This window comes from Ranitomeya imitator, chromosome 2, assembly GCF_032444005.1.
Source record: "Ranitomeya imitator isolate aRanImi1 chromosome 2, aRanImi1.pri, whole genome shotgun sequence".
Classification (NCBI taxonomy): Eukaryota; Metazoa; Chordata; class Amphibia; order Anura; family Dendrobatidae; genus Ranitomeya; species Ranitomeya imitator.
The window spans coordinates 156062473-156083500 of NC_091283.1; the positions used below are offsets into that span (position 1 = coordinate 156062473).

At 47.3% G+C, this 21028-nt stretch overlaps 1 protein-coding gene and 1 non-coding gene across 14 annotated transcripts in view; both read left to right on the forward strand.

Moving 5' to 3' along the window:
• The window catches only part of PRRC2B (proline rich coiled-coil 2B), a 71791-nt gene extending 63189 nt beyond the window's left edge, over positions 1–8602 (forward strand). For 6 of the 13 annotated variants that reach the window (XM_069747550.1, XM_069747547.1, XM_069747549.1 and 3 more), the window contains 6 exons: positions 405–532; positions 624–864; positions 933–1094; positions 2826–2917; positions 4317–4392; positions 5237–8602. In XM_069747550.1, the coding sequence (XP_069603651.1) occupies positions 405–532; positions 624–864; positions 933–1094; positions 2826–2917; positions 4317–4392; positions 5237–5335 (798 nt within the window). In that variant the 3' untranslated portion in view covers positions 5336–8602. The remainder of the gene's footprint in view (positions 1–404; positions 533–623; positions 865–932; positions 1095–2825; positions 2918–4316; positions 4393–5236) is intronic. The other 7 variants (XM_069747552.1, XM_069747558.1, XM_069747551.1 and 4 more) reach the window with 2 other exon arrangements.
• On the forward strand, positions 41–121 carry LOC138668319 (small nucleolar RNA SNORD62). Its single transcript, XR_011319145.1, has one exon. It is a non-coding gene; the product is annotated as a small nucleolar RNA SNORD62 (small nucleolar RNA).
• Positions 8603–21028: the final 12426 nt, after the last annotated feature.

Consider the following 21028-nt stretch of genomic DNA (forward strand, 5'->3'; position numbering starts at 1 on the left):
TCTGTACTGTCCATTGCTTCTTCCACTTGGAGATGCTCAGCCTCCATGATGTTTCAATAGATCCTGCTGATTCTTTACTGCGTACTCAAAAGAGAACTGAGGACATTTTGTGTCTGAGAGGCTGATGCATAATGCGCAATGATGGGATCCATAAACTTCCTGTAGTAAACTGGGCTGACATCCATCAGAGCTCAGGATGGGGTCCTTCATGGTATTGGATAACGTAGATGCAAGTCCTGCAGCTAGAGGGATTATTTAACACCTTGTGATCTATCCATCATGAGGCAGGTGGGGTGTGTGGCACTGTCCTGCCAGGAATCCTTATTGCTACAATGTCGGGGTGCATTTACTCCTTTGTGGTGTATACAGGATTTTGCATTTGCTTTTTCTGTGCTTTCTGACAGGCCGCAGCCGCCCAGCAGATTCCCATGTCTATCCACACATCACTGCAAGCGCAGGCTCAGTTGAGCATGAGAGGAGGACTTCCTGTGTCCCAGTCACAAGACATGTACAGCTCCATGCAGCCCTTTAGGTAATGCCTGCAGCCGGCCTGTGTATGGCCCGGTCCTGTCACCTCTGTCTAATATTCTGCATGTCCCACACTGTGCGTATCGTGTCTCCAGGTCCCAGGTGTACATGCACCCCAGCTTGTCCCAGCCCAGTGCCATGGTTCTGACCAGTGGCACCGGACTGAAGCCCCAGTACTCCCCGTTTCCCGGAATGCAGCCTCTGGAGATGGTGAAGACGCAGCCGGCGTCCCCTTATCAGCCTCTCGGCGGAAGTCAGCAACTTGTGTATGAGAGTCAGCTGAACCAGGCAGCTAGCATGGGGGCCTCGCAGATAATGGACTCCCCTCTCACACAGGTGAGCGCGGAGGAGTCTCCTCATTTCAGCTATGTTGGCACATGTCACACTAAACCCCTCTCTTGTAGCTAACTATGCCCATGGCTGGCTCTCAGCTGGGGATGCCTCGGTATAACTCCGGACCACAGCCAATGCTTCTACCGCAGTCCATTCAGATCCCACAGGGGCAGAACATGCCGGTGGGCGCTCCACGGAGGATGCAACCCTCAGTCCTGACCGCAAGTCGAGAAGTGAGTGAGCGCTTTTATGGTGCTTATAAATGAGGTGGGGAGGGAATCGTTATAAAAACCACACAAAATATATATATATGTATGTATTCTCATAAGTTCATGCTACAGTGATATTTCCTCATGAGTTGAGCATTTAAATGGAAGCCGCAATGGTGATTTCCTCATCATCAAGCCAACAACAGTGGTGGTATACACCCCAAGAAATGTCAATGTCTCAGTAACTTGTCGTGTGGCCTTGAGCATCCATTATATCTTGACAACGACGTCTCCTGCTCCTCACAAGTGCACGAGTTATTGTCTGAGGCATCCCAGTCTTCTTGAAAGTCGGCCCTCGGGTCATTGAGGTTGTGGGGTACAGAGTCATGAGCCTCTACATGGCGACTCAGCTGATCCCATAGGTTTTCTATGGATTCAGATCTGGAGAAAGTGCAGGCTGCTGTATTTGAGGTCCTCCCGACTTCAGCAGCCATTCCCTAGTGATGCGACCTCTATAAACTGGAGCATTGTCATCCATGAAGATGTAATTAGGACTGTGCTGTTCGTGCAGAGGCACAGTGACTGGATTAATGATGTTAGCCAAGTAGTAGGGACTGGTCACTGTACTGTATTCACAGTGTAGGCCAGTCCTCTACTGACTAGACCACCTGCCCACACTGTAACACCACCACCACCACAGGCTCATCTGGTGACAACAGTGGCTGATGCATAGAGCTCTACTTGACATGTCCATCATCGTTGGTGGCCATAATTTCTGCTGGGCGTCAATCCACTTCTGTTGGTGAACAGCACTGACGGCCCCTGATCCATCGTCCAGTGTAGATGACGCCTGTGCCTGGTGGTGGGGTCAGGTACCCTGTACCCCTGCTGGTCGTCTATCATGCATATTATGCTGATGTAAATGGTTTTAAATAGTCTGATGTGACACTTGGGTGCCCCTCACCTCCCATACATGTGCCTGGAGTTGTGTGCCATTCATCATGCGGCTCTGGACGGCATTGTCCACAATGTAGCGGTCAGTGTGGGATGTGGCCACAGGACTTCCACTTCTCTGCCTCTCTGTGACTTTTCCAGTCTCTCTGTATCTTTTACACCCTTCTGATGACTCTGTGACTCTCCAGGCTCAGTGGCCTCTTGTGTCAGAGAACATTCTGCTTGAAGCCTCACAATGGCGACGTCCTGCTGGTCAGTTGTTAGGTGTCGTCTTGGTCTCATGATGTCAAAATGTGAACAACGTGAAGAGGAGGACTGTTTAATAATTGTAATTGAACCCCGAAATGTATTGAGCGATTCATGGATCAAACACCTATTGTGGATTTTGCCATCAAGCTCCTTGTTAGAGAACAGCAAGTTGTGCAAAATGTACTGATACATTGAACAGTTGGACGGGTGCAAGCAAAGGTTTAGAGACTCGCTTTACGTTCAGCTGAAAAGGTTAGAGGGTATTTTAAGTTCATACTGAAATTTCACATGTATGTATATGTGTATATGTGTATATCCAGCTCTATCTATCTATCTATCTATAGATATATAATATATATCTATCTATATTATTATCTATCTATCTATATCTTATCTCTCTATCTATCTCTATCTTATCTATCTATCTCTCTTATCTATCTATCTATATCCTATCTATCATCTCTATCTATCTATATCATTATGATTTATAATGTGAACACACTCACTCCAGATATTGGTGCGATTCTCATGTATTCATTGTGTCCACTACAGTCCTCTCAGATGGAGATGAAGGGATTTCATTTCGCGGAAGGCAAGCAAAGTATGCAGACCGCCGCCTCTGTGCAAGCACAGCACTCTTACCGGTAAGACCCAGGACCTCTCACTTGCCTTGTGTGTAACTGCGCCCCCACATGGGGGAGAGAACTGTCACAGCAGAAGCTCATCTGTCTGCTCTAATTCTTCATTACTTGGTCCATGTGGAATGGCTGGTGTTTGGTTTTTTCCGCTTTAGCAGGTCAGTTATAATATGACCAATAGTTTATAATAAGATTCTGTGCCCTCAAGCAGAACAGTGAGCGCAGCTTTGGGGTATAATACAGAATGTAACTCAGGATCAGTAATGTAATGTATGTCCACCGTGACTGCACCAGCAGAATAGTGAGTGCAGCTCTGGACTATAATACGGGATGTAACTCAGGATCAGTAATGTAAGTAGACAGTGACTGCACCAGCAGAATAGTGAGTGCAGCTCTGGACTATAATACAGGATGTAACTCAGGATCAGTAATGTATGTACACAGTGGCTGCACCAGCAGAATAGTGAGTGCAGCTCTGGGGTATAATACAGGATGTAACTCAGGATCAGTACAGGATCAGTAATGTATGTACACAGTGACTGCACCAGCAGAATAGTGAGTGCAGCTCTGGAGTATAATACAGGATGTAACTCAGGATCAGTACAGGATTAGTAATGTATGTACACAGTGACTGCACCAGCAGAACAGTGAGTGCAGCTCTGGGGTATAATACAGGATGTAACTCAGGATCAGTACAGGATCAGTAATGTATGTACACAGTGACTGCACCAGCAGAATAGTGAGTGCAGCTCTGGGGTATAATACAGGATGTAACTCGGGATCAGTAATGCATGTACACAGTGACTGCACCAGCAGAATAGTGAGTTCAGCTCTGGAGTATAATACAGGATGTAACTCAGGATCAGTAATGTATGTACACAGTGACTGCACCAGCAGAATAGTGAGTGCAGCTCCGGGGTATAATACAGGATGTAACACAGGATCAGTAATGTATGTACACAGTGACTGCACCAGCAGACTAGTGAGTGCAGCTCTGGGGTATAATACAGGATGTAACTCAGGATCAGTAATGTATGTACACAGTGACTGCACCAGCAGAATAGTGAGTGCAGCTCTGGGGTATAATACAGGATGTAACACAGGATCAGTAATGTATGTACACAGTGAGTGCAGACATGTTTTTCAGCAGTGTGTCATGTGTGCGGCTGCTATTTTTGATGCATGGCTCCTCTGTAGTTTTCTTTGCTCCTCTCCTCATGCATTAAGCAGTGGTTTCAGGCATCGGGTGCATGTGGCAGGATTTGCCTCCACTGCGTCTTTAAGGTCGCACATTTCTATACGTCCGCTCCATCTTTCTCCCTCCCATTAGTCCATACTTTTCCAGGCACCAGTAGTTATGGTTTTGCTCTTAACCTTCTCTGAACCGGTTGCCTTTCATTTTAAGGCCAGCTTCAGCTAGCCCAAGTGGAAAATCACCAGGAGCGGGGCCATCTGCCAACTTGGGACACTATCCTCAGCAGGTAAAACCCTGTGATCAAGTGGCCCGTGCTCGCCTCTAAGTGTGTAGGCTTTGTCCATCACTGGGGGGCCCATCCTACGAGGTACACGGGGCCCGTGCTGCTAGCGACATACCTGGCGGACAAAGCCTTATGGACCAGGCCGAGTGTTCGTATATCTGCCTGCTTTGCATGGAGATATTCCGGCAGTTTTTGTAGTAATTAGGAGACCCTCTTCCTGGGATGTTGTCCCCACGCTTTCTCCGCATAGTCTGCTGTCATTGTGACGTGTTTGTGGCTGTGTGACTGTCGTATCGGCTTCTTCATTACTCATCGTGTGTCTCGTTAGATGTTCTGCCTCAGAGGCCTCGTCCTGTAGAAGTCCGGCTTGATCACTGCATAATGTCGGCTCTGCGGCCTTATACCATGTGTCCCAATACCTCACCGTAGTCAAGATCTCTGCTTGTTGTCAGTGCATCCATCCGGAGCATCGCAAATCTTTCTCCTAGGATTTTGTTACATTGTGTCAGGGCAGGTAAAGGCTTTGGCCTGTTGGTTTACGAATGCTCAGGCTAGATGCAACTGTAGCAGCTTCTCAGCTGTGGCAAGTATCGGGGATGTTCATTAGTTTCCTCTCATTCTTGTATAGCAAGTGGGGATCTTGACTATTTTTAGGAATTGAACCAAAGCATTTTTTTTTGGAAAGTTGCAGAACTTCTCATTTATTGCAATGCATTTCCATGAAAGCGGAGATCTGTTGCCCTCAGCTAAGCCTCTACCTGGACCCCCACTCAAAGTTTGGGGTCTGCTTACCGCCCAGATTGCCATTCAAGCTTTTACCCACCTGACATTTTCCTTTGTCTTTCAGCAGGTAAAGCCGAGGACTGAGAAGTGCGGCCTGGTTTCCCCCAATCTTCCTGATCAACCCACTGCCAGTCAGATGAAGCCGGCTCGGACAGGGCCATAAAGCCTTCAGTGGCGAAAATGGAGGAGAGTGCGGCCTGAGAAGTGGGCCACGGTTTTCGTTTTTTCTTTTTGTAAATGCCTACTTCTTATCGCTTCCCATTCACCTCCGTTTTCTCCTGCTCATTTTTTTTCTTCCGGATTCTCCCTCGGCTGAGAGCCTCCCGAGTTACTTCCACAGTCACACGGACTGGCAGTGGATGGCGACCCCCTCCATGAATTCTTGCAAGGAGGGGGAAAAAAAAAAAACTACCTGTATCTGCATCCGTACATTTACTTCTTGCTGAACAGACTCCTCCACTGACACAGGAGCGTTAAGCCTTGACTTCTGCTTCCCCGTCTGCCATCACGTGACCTCGCCGTCCGCGATCTCCACCTCGTTACTGACGCACAGCAGCGGATTTGTGCCGCCCGTTTCAGAAATCTGTTTTTAAATGACACGTTTCCCGACTGTATGCTTATTTAATTTTCTCTCCCCTACATAAATGGATATATGACTTTTAACCCCTTCCTTGTGTTCCATGATGGATCTGTTCGGTTTTGGGCTGTGATTGCTGATGAACACCATTTTCAGGGTTAAGCATTTAGTCCTATGACAGTTCCTCTCACTAGCACCTGCGTCTCAGAAGTGACTCAAACTGTTTGCTGCGGTTTCTAGCTTTCGGCTTTCCAGCTTTGCAAAACTGCAAAGCCCAGCATGTTGGGGGGGATAGTTTTACAGAAGCTGCCGAGCCATAAGTTAAAGACTTGGATGTTAGGGGTACGTCTGTTCTTGCACACCAGCGCCACTATTGCTGCACATAGCCCATCCATTGCAGTCGATTATTTACTGGGACCGTTTGAGGAAATGTCTGAGTGCTGCATGCTGGTCAAGACTAATTTCCCATATTATACCTAGTGCAGGTCTGAGGGTGCGGAGCGGGACCTTTAATATCTCTGCGTGCGAGTCATGTCACACACCGCCTCCCTCACTAATTCCCCATTGTAGGGAATCCTGCCTGAAATTACCAGTAAACTGCATGTTTTCATCCAAAAAAAGGTTTCCCTCCTCATTCAGAAGTTAGGAGTATGGAAAAGACTAGACATTTGTAGCGTCTGGTGGATCGGATACTGTACTGTCGCACGGTTCAGCCCTTTGATTTTCCGGCACCCTGTGGGGCCCATTGGTTTGTGCTTTGCTCTGATGGAGCTGAAGATATCGGTTAGATCAGTATTGGTGACGTTGGTGTCTCATCATTCCAGCTTCTAAGTCCTACATCTGTAGGTGTCTGATGGCGGTGGCAGCAGCCTGGTTTATCAGAACCTGTGTATATATGGCTGCGCTTCCACTTGGTGATGATGGAGACCAATTGTCCCTGCGCATCGTTATGAGGCTGGAGGAGATGGTTTTTTTTTTTTGTTTTTTTTTTATCGTTTTAATTGGAGATTACTGCACCAAACTCCAGTCCTCACGGCCCCCAAAAGATCAGATTTTCCAGATTTCCTTGGTATTGTACAGGTGAGAGAACCTGCAGCAATTTTTTATCTTGATAATTATGTCACCTGTGTAATACTAAGGAAATACTGAAAACAGGACATTTTGGAGGCTATTAAGAAACACTGGTCTAGACTGTAATCCCCATCATCCCTGTCCTGTCTGTTACAAATTGTTGGGTGATAGGGGGCATTGTGTAAAGCACCAACCACAGCTATAATTGTTGCTCTTGTTCTGGGCCAATACTGTATGTGTAGGCGGGGTGTATCCGTTTGGACCTCTCTCCCTGTAGTAGCATATCCACATTGCACGATCTGGACAGCTCCAATAACCGGGTCCCTGTGCCCTTCATAAGCCAATCCCGCATCTTTCTAATATTCTCTGTGATTCCACACCTTGCCATTTTTAAGTGCTATGAATGTGTCTGAAGTGCAATATCAGACTCTTCCTGTGGACAAGAATGGCTCTGTGCAAAATGATAGATGCCAGCAAGCCACCGCTGAGGAACCACAAGTAACAGACCACTATGTCTCTCCCTCCCAGAGAAGCATAGCGTATAATATACTCGGGGTCTGCCCAGTAGTTCACGCATCTACCTATTTCTTGCAGGCGCTGGTAGAACGACACAATGTGGAATACCGCCCATTACTTTCCATGTTAATCGCTGACTGCGTAGATGTCTCTCAGACATCTCATCTGTTCCTAGCCTCCTTTGTGAGATCTGAGTTGCACAGAGGCCTCCATTTGGTCCATGTGCTGGGTCTATAACCTTTATGTAGTTGCTCTGCATGGGTGAGGCCAGAGCTAAAAGAATCTGCTTTTGTAAAGAATTTTGCAAACCCCTCAGATATTGGCTGTCCCCTAACACCATATGCAACCTTCTTTAGATTCGCCCATGGCCCTAATCATCCCGTGCTCTGGCTCGATATAAGAATCGTAGTCTGGTTGTGTATATATGCAGTGTACAGTGTGTATGTAGTAGCAAACTGAATACTATCTGAACCAGCTTTACTTTGCTTCCGGTTCAGTCCGTGCTATGTCTTGTATATATTATAACTTACCTCCTCGCTGGATGTCGTTGCTGCTCCTAGTTTATTGTTTAGGCATTTACATTGTGAGAGCGCAGTCTACAGCAAATCCTCCGTAAAAAGAAAAAAAGCGTGCACCTCGTCTATCCACAGTGGGGGCAGCCATTCCCCCCCGGGTATTTGTGACGTGTGGGTGGGTGGCCCTCTGGTTGATGTCGCTGCATGGGGGGGATGTCCCTATGGGGGCGGCCTGGGTAATGTTGTCATTAGCCTTTTAGTAAATGGCTCCTTCATGCCACACTGGTGAAGTGGTGTACGCTTTGAACTCATTAATTTGCAATCACGTATCATATTTCTATAGTTTTACGACAAAAAAACGGTGTATTGGTTTGTAAGCCGAGGGGGTCCGCAACGCAGAGCAAACACCAATGTCACTTTGAACCCAGATGTTCCCTGCAGGAGACCACGATGAGGTGATCAATACCAAGTGTTTTATATTTTTTTAAAAATCTATTAAAGAGAAATCTTTTTAAGTGACCCAAAAGCAGAATAAAACCTCACTAGTGTCACCCACTGGGGATCAGACCAACACCCCCCAACCCCTTATGTCCCCCCCCCCCCATCTCCAACCAAGTTCCATTTCATTTTCTCTCGGTCACCCCCTCCTTATATGATGTGATTGTACTTAGCTCTTATCATCTGGAAGAATTCTCATTTAAATAAAAATGTAAAAAAAAAATATAATAAAGCAAAATCTGCTTTTCTCAAATTTGGTTTTCTACATTCCTTACATTTGTGCGCTGGACCATTGCTTAGGGGGTATGTATAGGGGCCATAAGCGTGTAATCACCTAGGATCAGCAGACCCACCATGACACCAGTCGGGGGTCGTGTGAGCAGACAAAATGCTGCAAAATTATTCACTTAGTTATGCTATTGAAAAATTCACCATCTGTTTTACATTGTCCTTCTTTTATTGGATTATGGCAAAAAGCTGAACACTAGTGATGAGCCAATGTGCACGGATCAGGTGTCATCTGAGCAATGCGTGTGTGCTAACCATGCTCAAAAAAAATGTTCAAATCTACGTGGCTGTTAGACATCTGCAACACCTGCAGGGATTGTCTAAGAAACCGGCTGTTTAACAGCCATAAGACAGTCAGTCACGGGGACTCTCACATACAGGAGCTTCTCAAAAAATTAGAATATCATCAAAAGTTAATTTATTTCAGTTCTTCAATACAAAGAGTGAATCTTGTGTATTATATAGTCATTAGAGTGATCTATTTCAAATGTTTATTTCTGTTAATGTTGATTATGGCTTACAGCCAATGAAAACACAAAAGTCATAATCTCAGAAATTTAGAATAATTAACTAAAAACACTTGCAAAGGCTTCCTAATCTTTTAAAAAGGTCTCTTAGTCTTTCAGTAGCTCCATAATCATGGGGAAGACTGCTGACTTGACAGATGTCCAGAAGGCAGCCATTGACACACCCCACAAGGAGGGTAAGCTACAAAGGGTCATTGCTAAAGAAGCTGGCTGTTCACAGAGTGCTGTATCCAAGCATATTAATGGAAAGGTGAGTGCAAGGAAAAAGTGTGGTAGAAAAAGGTGCACAAGCAACCGGGATAACCGCAGCCTTGAAAGGATTAAGAAAAGGCCATTCAAAAATTTGGGGAAGATTCACACAGACATAATCAGGACATGGGCTACAAGTGTCACATTCCTTGTGTCAGGCCACTCATGACCAATAGACAACGCCAGAAGCGTCTTACCTGGGCCAAGGAGAAAAACAACTGGACTGTTGCTCAGTGGTCCAAGGTGTTTTTAGATTAAAGTAAATTTTGCATTTCATTTGGAAATGAAGGTCCCAGAGTCTGGAGGAAGAGTGGAGAGGCCACAATCCAAGCTGCTTGAGGTCTAGTGTCAAGTTTCCAAAATCAGTGATGGTTTGGGAGCCATGTCATTTGCTGGTGTAGGTCCACTGTGTTTTATCAAGATCAAGGTGCTGCCGTCTATCAGGAAATTTTAGAGCACTTCATGCTTCCCTCTGCCGACAAAGTTTTTGATTGGCCAGCAAACTCACCTGACCTTATCCCCATAGAGAATCTATGGAATATTGTCAAGAGGAAGATGAGACACCAGACCCAACAATGCAGAAAAGCTGAAGGCTGCTATCAAAGCAACCTGGGCTTCCATAACACCTCAGCAGTGCCACAGGCTAATCACCTCCATGCCACACCGCATTGATGCAGTAATGGATGCAAAAGGAGCCCCGACCAAGTATTGAGTGCATTTACTAAACATTAGTGATGAGTGAATATACTCATTACTCGAGATTTCGGGTGTCCTCCGAGTATTTTTTAGTGCTCGGAGATTTAGTATTTCTTGCCGCAGCTGAATGATTTACATCTGTTAGCCAGCATAAGTACATGTGGGGATTCCCTAGCAACCAGGTGGCGTGTACTGCGACCCCGTATCCTCATATGTCTGGCTGGCAGGACCCTCAGCCCCTAAAAGAAGTGTTTAGGTGATCCAAATTTTGGTCCTGACCCATCTCCTACTCACCCACTAGAGCCTGTCGGATGCAGGAGGCATAGCCGTCCCCCATTCCCAGGAGGCTCAGATGTCAAAGCATGTTCCTGACTGCAGCAGGAACGGAGAGGTACTTCCCCCACTTTCCCCTCTGTCCTTTTCTTCATGGGGTCTGAAGGTTAGGATGCACCTGTTAGCCCTATACTTCTAGGTGGGTTTTCCCTTGTTGCAGGAAGCACATGGGTAGTTTAGTCCTGTGGGACAGTTACCCGAGGCTGGATCGTTGAGCTCAGGGAGGTTTTTTTTCACGGCATTTTAGGCCTCAGCACCGCCCCCCCCCCCCCCCCCCCCCCCCCGTCTTGACGGCCTCTTCTACTAATTTAGGCCCCGGCTTATGTACGGCCTAGTTGTAGCCGTTTGCGCCCCTTCCTTCCTTCCCGGCGGGCTTTTCTCCCACTCGTCGCTGGCACCTCCCACTTCCTCTGTTAGTGGCGCTTAAGCTGCGCGCCCTTTTTGTAGTTTGAGGCCCTCCTTTTTCCTCCCTGCAGTCGCCATGTGCCGGCAACTGGTCCCTAGAGGTGGTGCTTGCTCCAGGTAACAGGTGGGGTGCAGATTATAAGCCAGGCACAGCAAAATAAAGCTCAGAGGGGCAACACTATCTGCAGGCTGAGTGGTGAGAGAAACAATCATTCCTAATGATGCTGGTGTAATAATTGCTCTAGAGCAGTGCAGTCAACAGCAGTGGGTATTGCAGCACACCCCACGCTGCCATCATCTGTACCACTGTCCGCTCTGCCCCCTCCACAGGGTGATCGGCCATTATAAGTCCAGCCGTACGCAGTTTGCTCCATAGATTTTTTTTTTTTCTCTTGCACGTGTTCCCTCAGAGATTTCCGTTACATCACACTGCTGTTGTGATTTCTGCTGTTACATATCTCTGCCTTGATTTCAGCAGACCAAGGCTCGGCCATTACTTTACACACAAGGATGCTAGTGCCTGGGCATATCATGCGCTTTCATGCTCACAGGCACTCTCCTGGTGCTAGCATTACACTGCTCTAAGCAGAGAGGGGAGCTGCTCCTACCCCTTCAGGACTGCAGTGTTTGGGCCTGACTTCCAGCTGGGTAAAAGTCTATTGTCCAGCAATGTATGCTGTGGCTCAGTGGATAAAGCAGCTGACCACAAAACGCAGACCCAAGGGTTTGAACCCAGGTGCACAACAGAGAGTAGAGTTCAGTCTCCCTCTGATTCCAAGCCTACTGTTTTACCTTCAGGAGAAATGACTGGACAGGATACCCTTCAGGACAAACTCCGTGCTGCGGCTTACTACACATGAAGCTGTTACTCTGCCTAATGCAGTCAGGTATCCAGACCTAAACCGCAACACCGAATCGTCTCTCTTATACCCTTCTCCAAGGTTCTCTCCACACCGATTTAGTCACAGGATACTGAGAGCCGATTGCAGCGGTGCTCTGTCCGCTATCCAGGTTTCAGAAGCACCGCTTACCATGTACAGTACGGTAGCATGAAACTCGTCTTTTCAGTGGATCAGACATGTCTTGGGTTGACTGCTGCAGTGGTAGTGGTGTCCTGTACTGTATTCAGGTGAGTCAGAATCACTTTCCTTCACGTTCCATTGCAGCAGTACTCTATCCGCTATCCCCGATTTAGATGTATCACCTACCAGATACATTTAATAGTTACCTGCCGTCTTTCCAGTGGTTCAGATGTGCCTGAGGTCGATTTGCTGCATCGGTCCTGGTCTGCTGTCCCATAGGTGAATCAGAAGTGCCCTCTATCACGTACTCGGGTGCTTTCGCAGCATCTGTCTAGTCTCCCTTCTAGTCACCACTCAGTGAGTCAGAGGTGCCCGGTACTTATCACTTCTGGTTGGCTGCAGCAGCGGTTCTAGTCCGCTTTCAGGTGAGTCAGGGGCACCTTCCACTGTGTGTTTTTCATGATCAATAACGTCTGTGGTCTCTTTACAGTTAAAAAAATCTACCATGTACCACAGCGTTGATCTCAGCGGCAGCATAAGTGGCCAGTCCACTTTCAGGTAGGTCACACACACGCTGGTGTCAGGTACCGGATGGTTGCAGTTTTTTCTTCGGCCACTCACTGTGCCCTGATTGCGTTTTGCTCCCCAGGGGCCTTTTCACACCATCGGGTTATTCGAGCCTACCACTAACTATTCAGTAGGTCAGTTTACAGTGCTGTCATCAGGCTTTCTTCACTATCCAATGTGATACTCCAACCATACATGATTTACCAATTGCTGTTTATATGTTCTGGCTGTCTCTTACTGAGTTAGAGCCTATATGTATACCATGACTCTCATGACTGTTCTCTGCACGATCCTAGTGGCCTTTTGAGCTAGCTCAATACCAGAGCTCCCTATCTGTGAGAAAGAACAGGTAAGTACTGACAAATATCAGATAAAGCCTTGAGCAGCTCCGGGATTTGATTTCCGAGCGTGGCAGGAAAAAGTTCTCCCACCCTGGACAGGAATTGGTTTTTACTCTGCGCAAGCATCAACCAGTGTAGAATGCTGCTCGTGGCCTGGATCCAATGAGAAGCTTGGTGATAACCGGTTTCTTCAACAAGAATCGTGTCCTTTTTCACTGTTATCTTCGGTTGTGTGGTGTCTCATACTTAGGTAAGCAGGTCCACACATGTCAATCCTTGCCCCGTTCCAGCTGGTCCAGGACGGATAGGGTCGCCCTTGACGTCATAGTGAACAATCTTCCTTTTGTCAGTCAAGTTTTTTTTTCTGGGGCCTATGTGCTCCTTCCTAGGGCCAACTTTCCATGGATTGAACATACGTCAGGTTTTTTCATGGACTTTTCCTCCTTTTGACTGCTCATCTAGACAACCTTTTCAATAGTCCCTTATGACCAACCTCATTCCAATATGCTTGAATTTAGCTTCCTGATTGATCTGAGTTGGCAAAGTCGTCCAGTAGTCTACGTTCTACCTGATTAGACAGGTAAAGGGTTGTCTTTTCAGACGGTTCTCCTTTTGTGAGCCGTTTCTGTTGATGAAACAGAGCCAACATCGCTGTGGTGAGATCCAGGGTACCACTTGAGGTCTCCTTCAGTACGGCTTCAGCGTTTTGCCTTAGCGGGTACACAGAAGCCTATCCTCAAGTATTTCCTTGTCATTTTCTCTGAATCTTTAGTCCAGCCGCTTCCAAGAAGAGAAGCGCCTCGGTATCCTATATCCCTTCTCTCCTGAGCACACTGCGAACTGGACCACCTCTCCGACTGTGGACCCTCTGGTTTTCAAACTTTCCACCAATTCGGTCCTTCCTCTCCCAGATGGAGCATCCCTCAAGGATACCAATGACAAACTCGGAGTACTGGTAAGGTCAAGCTTTGAAGCAGCCGCAACATTTTGTCCTGGCTTTACCTCCACCCTTGTGGCAAAGTCTATAGACGCATGGGCTAAGCTGCTCCATCAGGGCATTCTTTCTGGAGACCGACCGGAGAAATTGGCCAACCTCGCGGACCAAATTATTCTTGCTGTGAAGTACATGGTATCCGTCTCCCTAGACATCGCTACACGTGTTGCTTAGGCATCTGGCGATATTGTGGCCATCCAAATGACCATATGGCTTAAGGCATGGCAGGCAGACTTATCCTCAAAGAAATGATAATTACTTACGGGTAATTTGATTTTCCAGAACCATGACAGCGCCGCACGTGAGAGATGGCATCCGCCCCCAGGAACAGGAAACCTGTAGCAGAGATATAAGAATGGGGCGGCCCCTCTCTCCTCAATTTGTTTCCAGAGTATGGAAGATGACCGCTTTGTTAGTACACAGTTATGTATCATATTTACATTTGTATAATCTTTCGTTAGCTTCTGTCTACACACATGTTTTGCATATATACATTTACTTATATATAATAAGTTTTTTTTTTTGTGTGTGAATCACACAACCATCACCAAGATAGGGCGGGAATTAATGCGGCGCTGTCATGGTTCTGGAAAATCAAATTACCCGTAAGTAATTATCATTTTTCCCTTCACCATGACAGCACCGCACGTGAGAGGAAGAAATAGAAGATTCCTAGGGTGGGACGACAGCAGACAACACCTTTCTCCCAAAAGACAAGTCTGATAGACCTAAGTCTAACCTATAAGGTCGGAAGAAGGTAGAGGGTGAGGACCATACTGCCGCTTTACAAATCTGTTCTATCGAGGCGTTTGCCCTTTCCGCCCAGGAAGTGGCTATAGCACGCGTGGAGTGAGCCGTAACACCCTGTGGGGGAATTTGACCAGAAAAAGAATATGAAAGTGAAATAGCCGTATGCAACCACCATGCAATAGTTGCCTTTGAGGCCTTTTTTCCCCTGTTTGTCCCCTGAAAGGTGACAAAAAGGGCCGATGACTGACGCCAAGATTTTGTGGCCTCTAAGTATTGAAGGAGGCAGCGTCTGACATCGAGACAATGGAAGGTTTGTTCCCCCTGGGATTTTGGTTGGGAACAGAAAGAGGGCAGAATAATTTCCTGGTCTCTATGAAATTTAGAGTTGACCTTCGGAAGAAAGGCAGGGTCGGTTTTAATAACCACTTTGTCATCATGAAAAATAGTGTAAGGAGGGTTCACCGACATAGCTTGCAGCTCACAAGTACGGCGGGCTGACGTTAAGGCAACTAGGAGAACCATTTTTAGAGTTAAGGATTTTATTGATATAGAATCCAGAGGTTCAAAGGGGGAAACGGTTAGAGCCTTCAAAACTAAATTCAAATCCCAGGGAGCTACCTTAGGTAATAATTTTGAGGGTCTGGAAGTAAAGGAGGCTCGAATGAACCTATAGACCCAAGGGTGGTCAGCAAGTTTATGATCAAACAGTGCACCCAGGGCAGAGACTTGCACCTTCAAGGTGCTAGTAGACAGACCTTTTTCCAACCCTTTTTGGAGAAATTCAAGAATTTCCTTTACCGGGACTTTTTGACTCGAGTTAGACAATTGTCGCCCCGAGAAATCTAGGAATTTTTGCCAGATTTTTTGGTATTTGTCTGAGGTGACCTTTTTCCTGCTAGCGAGCAATGTGGTCACCAAAGGGTCTGAGAATCCTTTTGCTAACAGAAGTCCCCTTTCAAGTTCCAGGCGGTGAGATGCAACCTGTGAACTTGGGGATGTTGAATTGGCCCCTGGTGTAGGAGATCCGGGGCATCCGGAAAGATCCACGGGTCCGAGATAGACATGCGCCTGAGCCACGTGAACCATGCTCTTTTCGGCCAAAAAGGAGCTATGAGGATCACTCGTGCTTTGTCTTCCCGAATTTTCCTGAGGACTGTCGGGATTAATGGTATTGGGGGGAATGCGTATGCTAGATGGAAGTTCCACCGATATAGGAACGCGTCTACCCCCTCCGGGTGTTCTCTTGGGTTCAGAGAATAGAACCTCTTCACCTTCCGATTTTGTTTTGTGGCGAACAAGTCTATGTCTGGAACGCCCCAGCTGGCACATATTTTCCCAAATACTCGCTGGTTCAGGGACCACTCCCCCTGATGTAACGTGTGACGGCTTAAGTAGTCGGCTACTTGATTCTCTGACCCTTTTAAGTATGTTCCGGTTAGTGAAAGATGGTTGTTTTCGGCCCATATAAAAAGTTCTTTGGCCTCTGCCATAAGGGATGTTGATCTTGTGCCCCCTTGGCGGTTTATATAAGCTATCGTTGTGTTGTTGTCGGACAACACCACCACATGTCTTCCTAGAATCCTTTTTCCTATATGAAGAAGTGCTAGCCTTACCGCAGATAATTCCTTCAGATTGGAGGACGCTGTTGTCATTGGGCTCCCCCATTGACCCTGTAGGACCTGATCTTCTAAGTGTGCCCCCCAACCCACCGGACTCGCATCGGTAGTAATGACTACTGGATCCCGTACTGACCATGGCACTGCGTTGGTTAGATTTTCTGTTTTCAGCCACCACTCTAGTGAGTTTTGAACCTTTGGTGATAGAAGAATTTTCCGATTCAGATTGTATGGATTTCTTTCTTGTTCGACTAGTATCTGCCATTGTAACTCTCGTGTGTGGCTTTGTGCCCATCGTGTTGCTGGAATTGTTGCCGTTAGGACTCCTAAGAGCGACATTGCGTTCCTCAGAGAGATAGTCTGTTGTAGTTGGAATGATTGTACTCTCTGTTGAATAGATTGAACTTTCCTCTGTGGAAGGACACACTCCTGCTTGACTGAATCTAACACGATTCCGAGGAATTCTTGAGTTTGAGTTGGGACAAGCCTTGATTTTTTCAGGTTTATCATCCATCCTAAACTGGTCAGCACCTCCAGTACTCTTGCGGCCGCTTTTTCGCAACTTTCTTTGTTTTTTGCTATTATTAAAAAATCGTCCAAATAGGGTACCAACATTGTCTTCTTTTCTGACGAAAGATGCTACTTCGGAAATAATGTTTGTGAATATACGGGGCGCTATGGCTACCCCAAAAGGAAGACATTGATATTGTAGATGGACAGGGTTTTTTCCCAGATTTACCACTAATCTTAGATATTGTTGGTGTTGGACAGCGATTGGCACATGGTAGTAAGCATCTATAAGATCGATCACCACCATGTAACAGTTCGGGTCGAGGACTTTCACTGCAGTCTTTAAAGTTTCCATCTTGAATTTGTCTATTTGAATGTAATGGTTTAGGGCCTTTAGGTTGAATATTACTCTCAGCGAGCCGTCTGGTTTTGGTGTTAGAAATAAAGTGCTGTAGAACCCTTTCCCTATCTCTTGATGGGGTACTTTTACTAACACCTCTTCTTGCATGAGAAGATGAATTTCTCTTTCTAATATGGCCTGATTTGTTTCCCGCCACCTGGGTCATTTTTACACGATTTGGTGGGAGGTTGGAGAACTTGAACCTTAGACCCTCTGACAACAAATTTGTTACCCATTGAGAAGCCGGCAGTGCTGCCCAGTGATGGACAAACCGCCGGAGTCTTCCCCCCACCGGAATGCTGGCGTCACTGACTTTTGGGATCAGGCTTGGGGGGAGGTTTGTTGAAAAGGAATCCCCTTTCTTTCCGCTCCCTCCAGGGTCTGCCTCGACTAGACCTGTCATCTGATCGGCCGCGGGTCCCTCTATATCCAGACCCACGAAAGGACGAACGAGAGGCATCCCATCGGCGCCTGGGAAAGGAAGGAGGTGGAAACCGCTTCTTTTTGTCCGACGCTTTCTCAAGGATCTCGTCTAGAGCTTTGCCAAAAAGGTATTGCCCTTCACAGGGTACTCCACAGAGTTTGACCTTTGATTGGGAGTCAGCCATCCAATTTTTCAGCCATAATGTTCTCCTTCCTGAATTGGATAATGCACATACACGTGCGGCACTTCTAACAGAATCTATTGAGGCGTCTGCTAGGAATCTTGCGGCGCCTTGCAGAGAGGGCAATGCTTCCAGAAGTCTCTCTCTCGGGCATTTATTTTTGATTTGGTCACTTAACTCCTCTAACCACTTGACCATAGCACGTGCCCTGCAAGTGGCAGCAACCCCGGGTTTAAACGACCATGTCGCTGCTTCCAAAGCCGACTTTAGAAAAGCATCTGCTTTCTTGTCGAGGGGGTCCCTTAGGGCTCCCATGTCTTCAAATGGTAACGCAACCCCTTTAGAGGTGCTAGCGATGGCTGCATCTAGCTGAGGAGCCTTATCCCACTTTTCACAGACTTCCTCATCAAAGGGGTACTTGCGTTTTAAAGCCTGAGGGATGGACATCTTTTTATTAGGCTTTTTCCACTCACGTTTTTATTATTAATTTGATTATGTTATCATGGAAGGGAAAAAACTTCCGCTTCTTTTCCTCCAAATTGCTAAACATGGTGTCTTGGATTGTCCGTGGTTCTCTAGGGGTCTCTACCCCCATAGTCGTTCTGACAAGTTTGAGCAGCTTTCCAATGTCCTCCGACTGAAAATATGGGTGGCCATACTCCTCATCTGAGGAGTCTAAATCTGAGGCCTCAGAGGGGGTTAAGGCTCCCGGCTCATCCCCTGAATCTATGTCCGACTCTTGTTCACTTGTTGGGGGAGGGGGGCTCTCCTTTGTATGATGTTTCAACTGTTCTTTAACTATAGATTTAACTTCCTCCCGTATAATTGTTTTAATGTTTTGTAATAAGGAAGAAGATTCCTCCGCAACTGTTTTGTCGATACAGGGCTGGCAGATTTTTTTGCTGTATAGCCTAGGGAGTTTTTCTTTACATAGTGGACAGGCCCTATTCTTTTGCTTGGAGGTGGCTTTCCCTTCCTATAAAACATAGTGTACAGGGTGTTAATGTGTGTGTGGTTGCCTTACAAAGGCACTCACCCCTCCAGGACCCTGGGTACCGCTGCAGCTTGAGTGTCTTCCGACATTCTGGGCGCAGGCATCAGCAGCTCCGGATCTACCGCTGGTTCGGTCATCTCCGTTTGAAGAGCAGGACCAGCGACTCCTCTCTGCTGCTTTATAGAGGAGCGGTGTGCGCGCCACTGGATCAGCTTCCGCCCGGAAGTGTCCAGCACACCGGCTCCTTCGGCGTGTGACGTCCCTTCCTGCGACCGGAAGTCGTCATCCTTCACTTCGGCGCCAGCGTCAGTGAAGGACACGCCCCCTTATCCCCGGACCAGCCTCCTGCCCAGAGCGGTCGCCGGGGAGTCCAGCGAGGGAAAGGGATGGCGCGGACCCAGCAGCCTGACACCGGACAGCACCGCACGCGATGCCGCCGAGTACGGCTGCCCCCCCGCGGACCTCGGCCTCCGGACCGGCATCATCAGAGGGAGATCCCTCCGGAGGTAGGAGCTCTGCGACAGGCGTCCACCTGCAGGAACAGGAAACCAAACTGAGGAGAGAGGGGCCGCCCCATTCTTATATCTCTGCTACAGGTTTCCTGTTCCTGGGGGCGGATGCCATCTCTCACGTGCGGTGCTGTCATGGTGAAGGGAAAAGTCCCTTACCATCTTGCCTTTTCAGGGTTCCCATCTGTTCCCAAGTTGGACCAAATTATTAAGTAGGTCACTGGGGGGGGATGAGCTTTCTCTTTCCTCAGGCTAAACCTTGTCATTCTCCTTTGTCACGCGAGTTTCGGCACTTTCAACGCATCTTTCACTGTGGAGTTCTCCCAAGAGAAGTCACCGACTCTGCAGCTTAGGAAAAAGGTTTCCTTTAAATCCTCCTCCAGGTGTTTCTGTGATGCGAGGTGTAGATCCCCCCAGGAACAGTTCCTGGTGGATTTTCCTCAGTGTGACTTGTCAGGAATCTAAGATTGCTGAACGGAGGAGTCCATCTTTGTCTTTAAGGATGGAATTTTTTTTTTCAGTAATTGCTTCCTGGGAACCGCAAGAGCTTTTTTTTTTTTTGTCCCACGGAAGCCTTTATCCATGTCCTTATTTCTTCAGGACATCGGAGATTCCTACGTTTTTGTCAGCGGCAGGTCCATTTTCATTTTATCGCCTTCCCTTTTGGTCTCTCAAACCACACCCAGGGTCTCGCAGAGCCTTTGGCAGTGTTTTTTTGCACAGTCTGTGGATCACAGGTTCAGTGCTCTTACTGTACCTTTGCCGACGTTCTCCATGGCTCTGTCCATCATTCTTGATTCCCTTACTTTCGTCCGGCTCTGACTCATCCTCTGTAGCACTCTCTTATCAGGTTACCTGGCCAGGGTGATGTGCATCTATCTGGCTAAGACCACCCTTCCCCTTTTTGGAACAAGGGCTTGTTGCGTTTAGAGGCCTCCAGGTCAGCGAATGCTTGCTGAATCCAGTCGGCAATTGTAGGTTTACCAGGTCGGAGCAGAGCGCCTTCTTCTGGGTTTCAGGGTCACTCTTCCCGGGCAGCAGGCTCCTCCGTCCTGATCGGTCCTCCACATGGTCGCAGAATTTTTCAGAATCTGTGTCTAGCTTTGGCAGATGCTGGCTTAGGTAAAGACCTTGCAGGCGACGGTGGTGAGTTCTCCGACCTGATTAGAGTTGTCTGTTGTTCCCTCCCCTTCGGTACAGCTTTGGGATGTCCCATGGTTCCTGTGTCCCCCAATGAAGCGATAGAGAAAACAGGATTTTTGGTTGCTTACCGTAAAATCTGTTTCTCGGAGCCTTCATTGGGGGGGACACAGCACCCTCCCAAGTTTAACAGCTCAGTTTATTGTATTATATTGTTACAGGTTGAGTTCTGTGTTTTTCTTTCACTTGTTGCTTCTCCTACTGGTTTCTCACTACCTGAAATATTAGTGATGGGTCGTTCATGACTGATCCGGTACAAAGAGCAGGCTGCCTGCTGCAAACGATGGTTGTTGGCACCCCAGCGAGAGCCACTAAATTCCCTGAATGGCTCTCACTGGGTGTAAAATTCTGGGGTTTGGCAGCTGTAACTCTGCCCACCTGACCCAAACTCTGACCATTCATCTATTTAATTGGCTATTAGAAAGTGGGTGGAGTTTCTGCAATAGGTGGGCAAGGTTTCAGATGAGTTATCGACAGCAAAAATATGTGTTTATATTGTGTGCACATATTTAATAGAGATCCATTTAGGATCCAAAAAGATGGCTCTTTTTGGAGAGCAGAGCCTTAAGATCCAGATGACCAAAAAGAGCCGGACTGCCCCTCACTACTGAATATCCTAGTGCCGGTCAGTGGGATATATACTGGTGAGGAGGAGCTAAGTTTTTTTTGTACA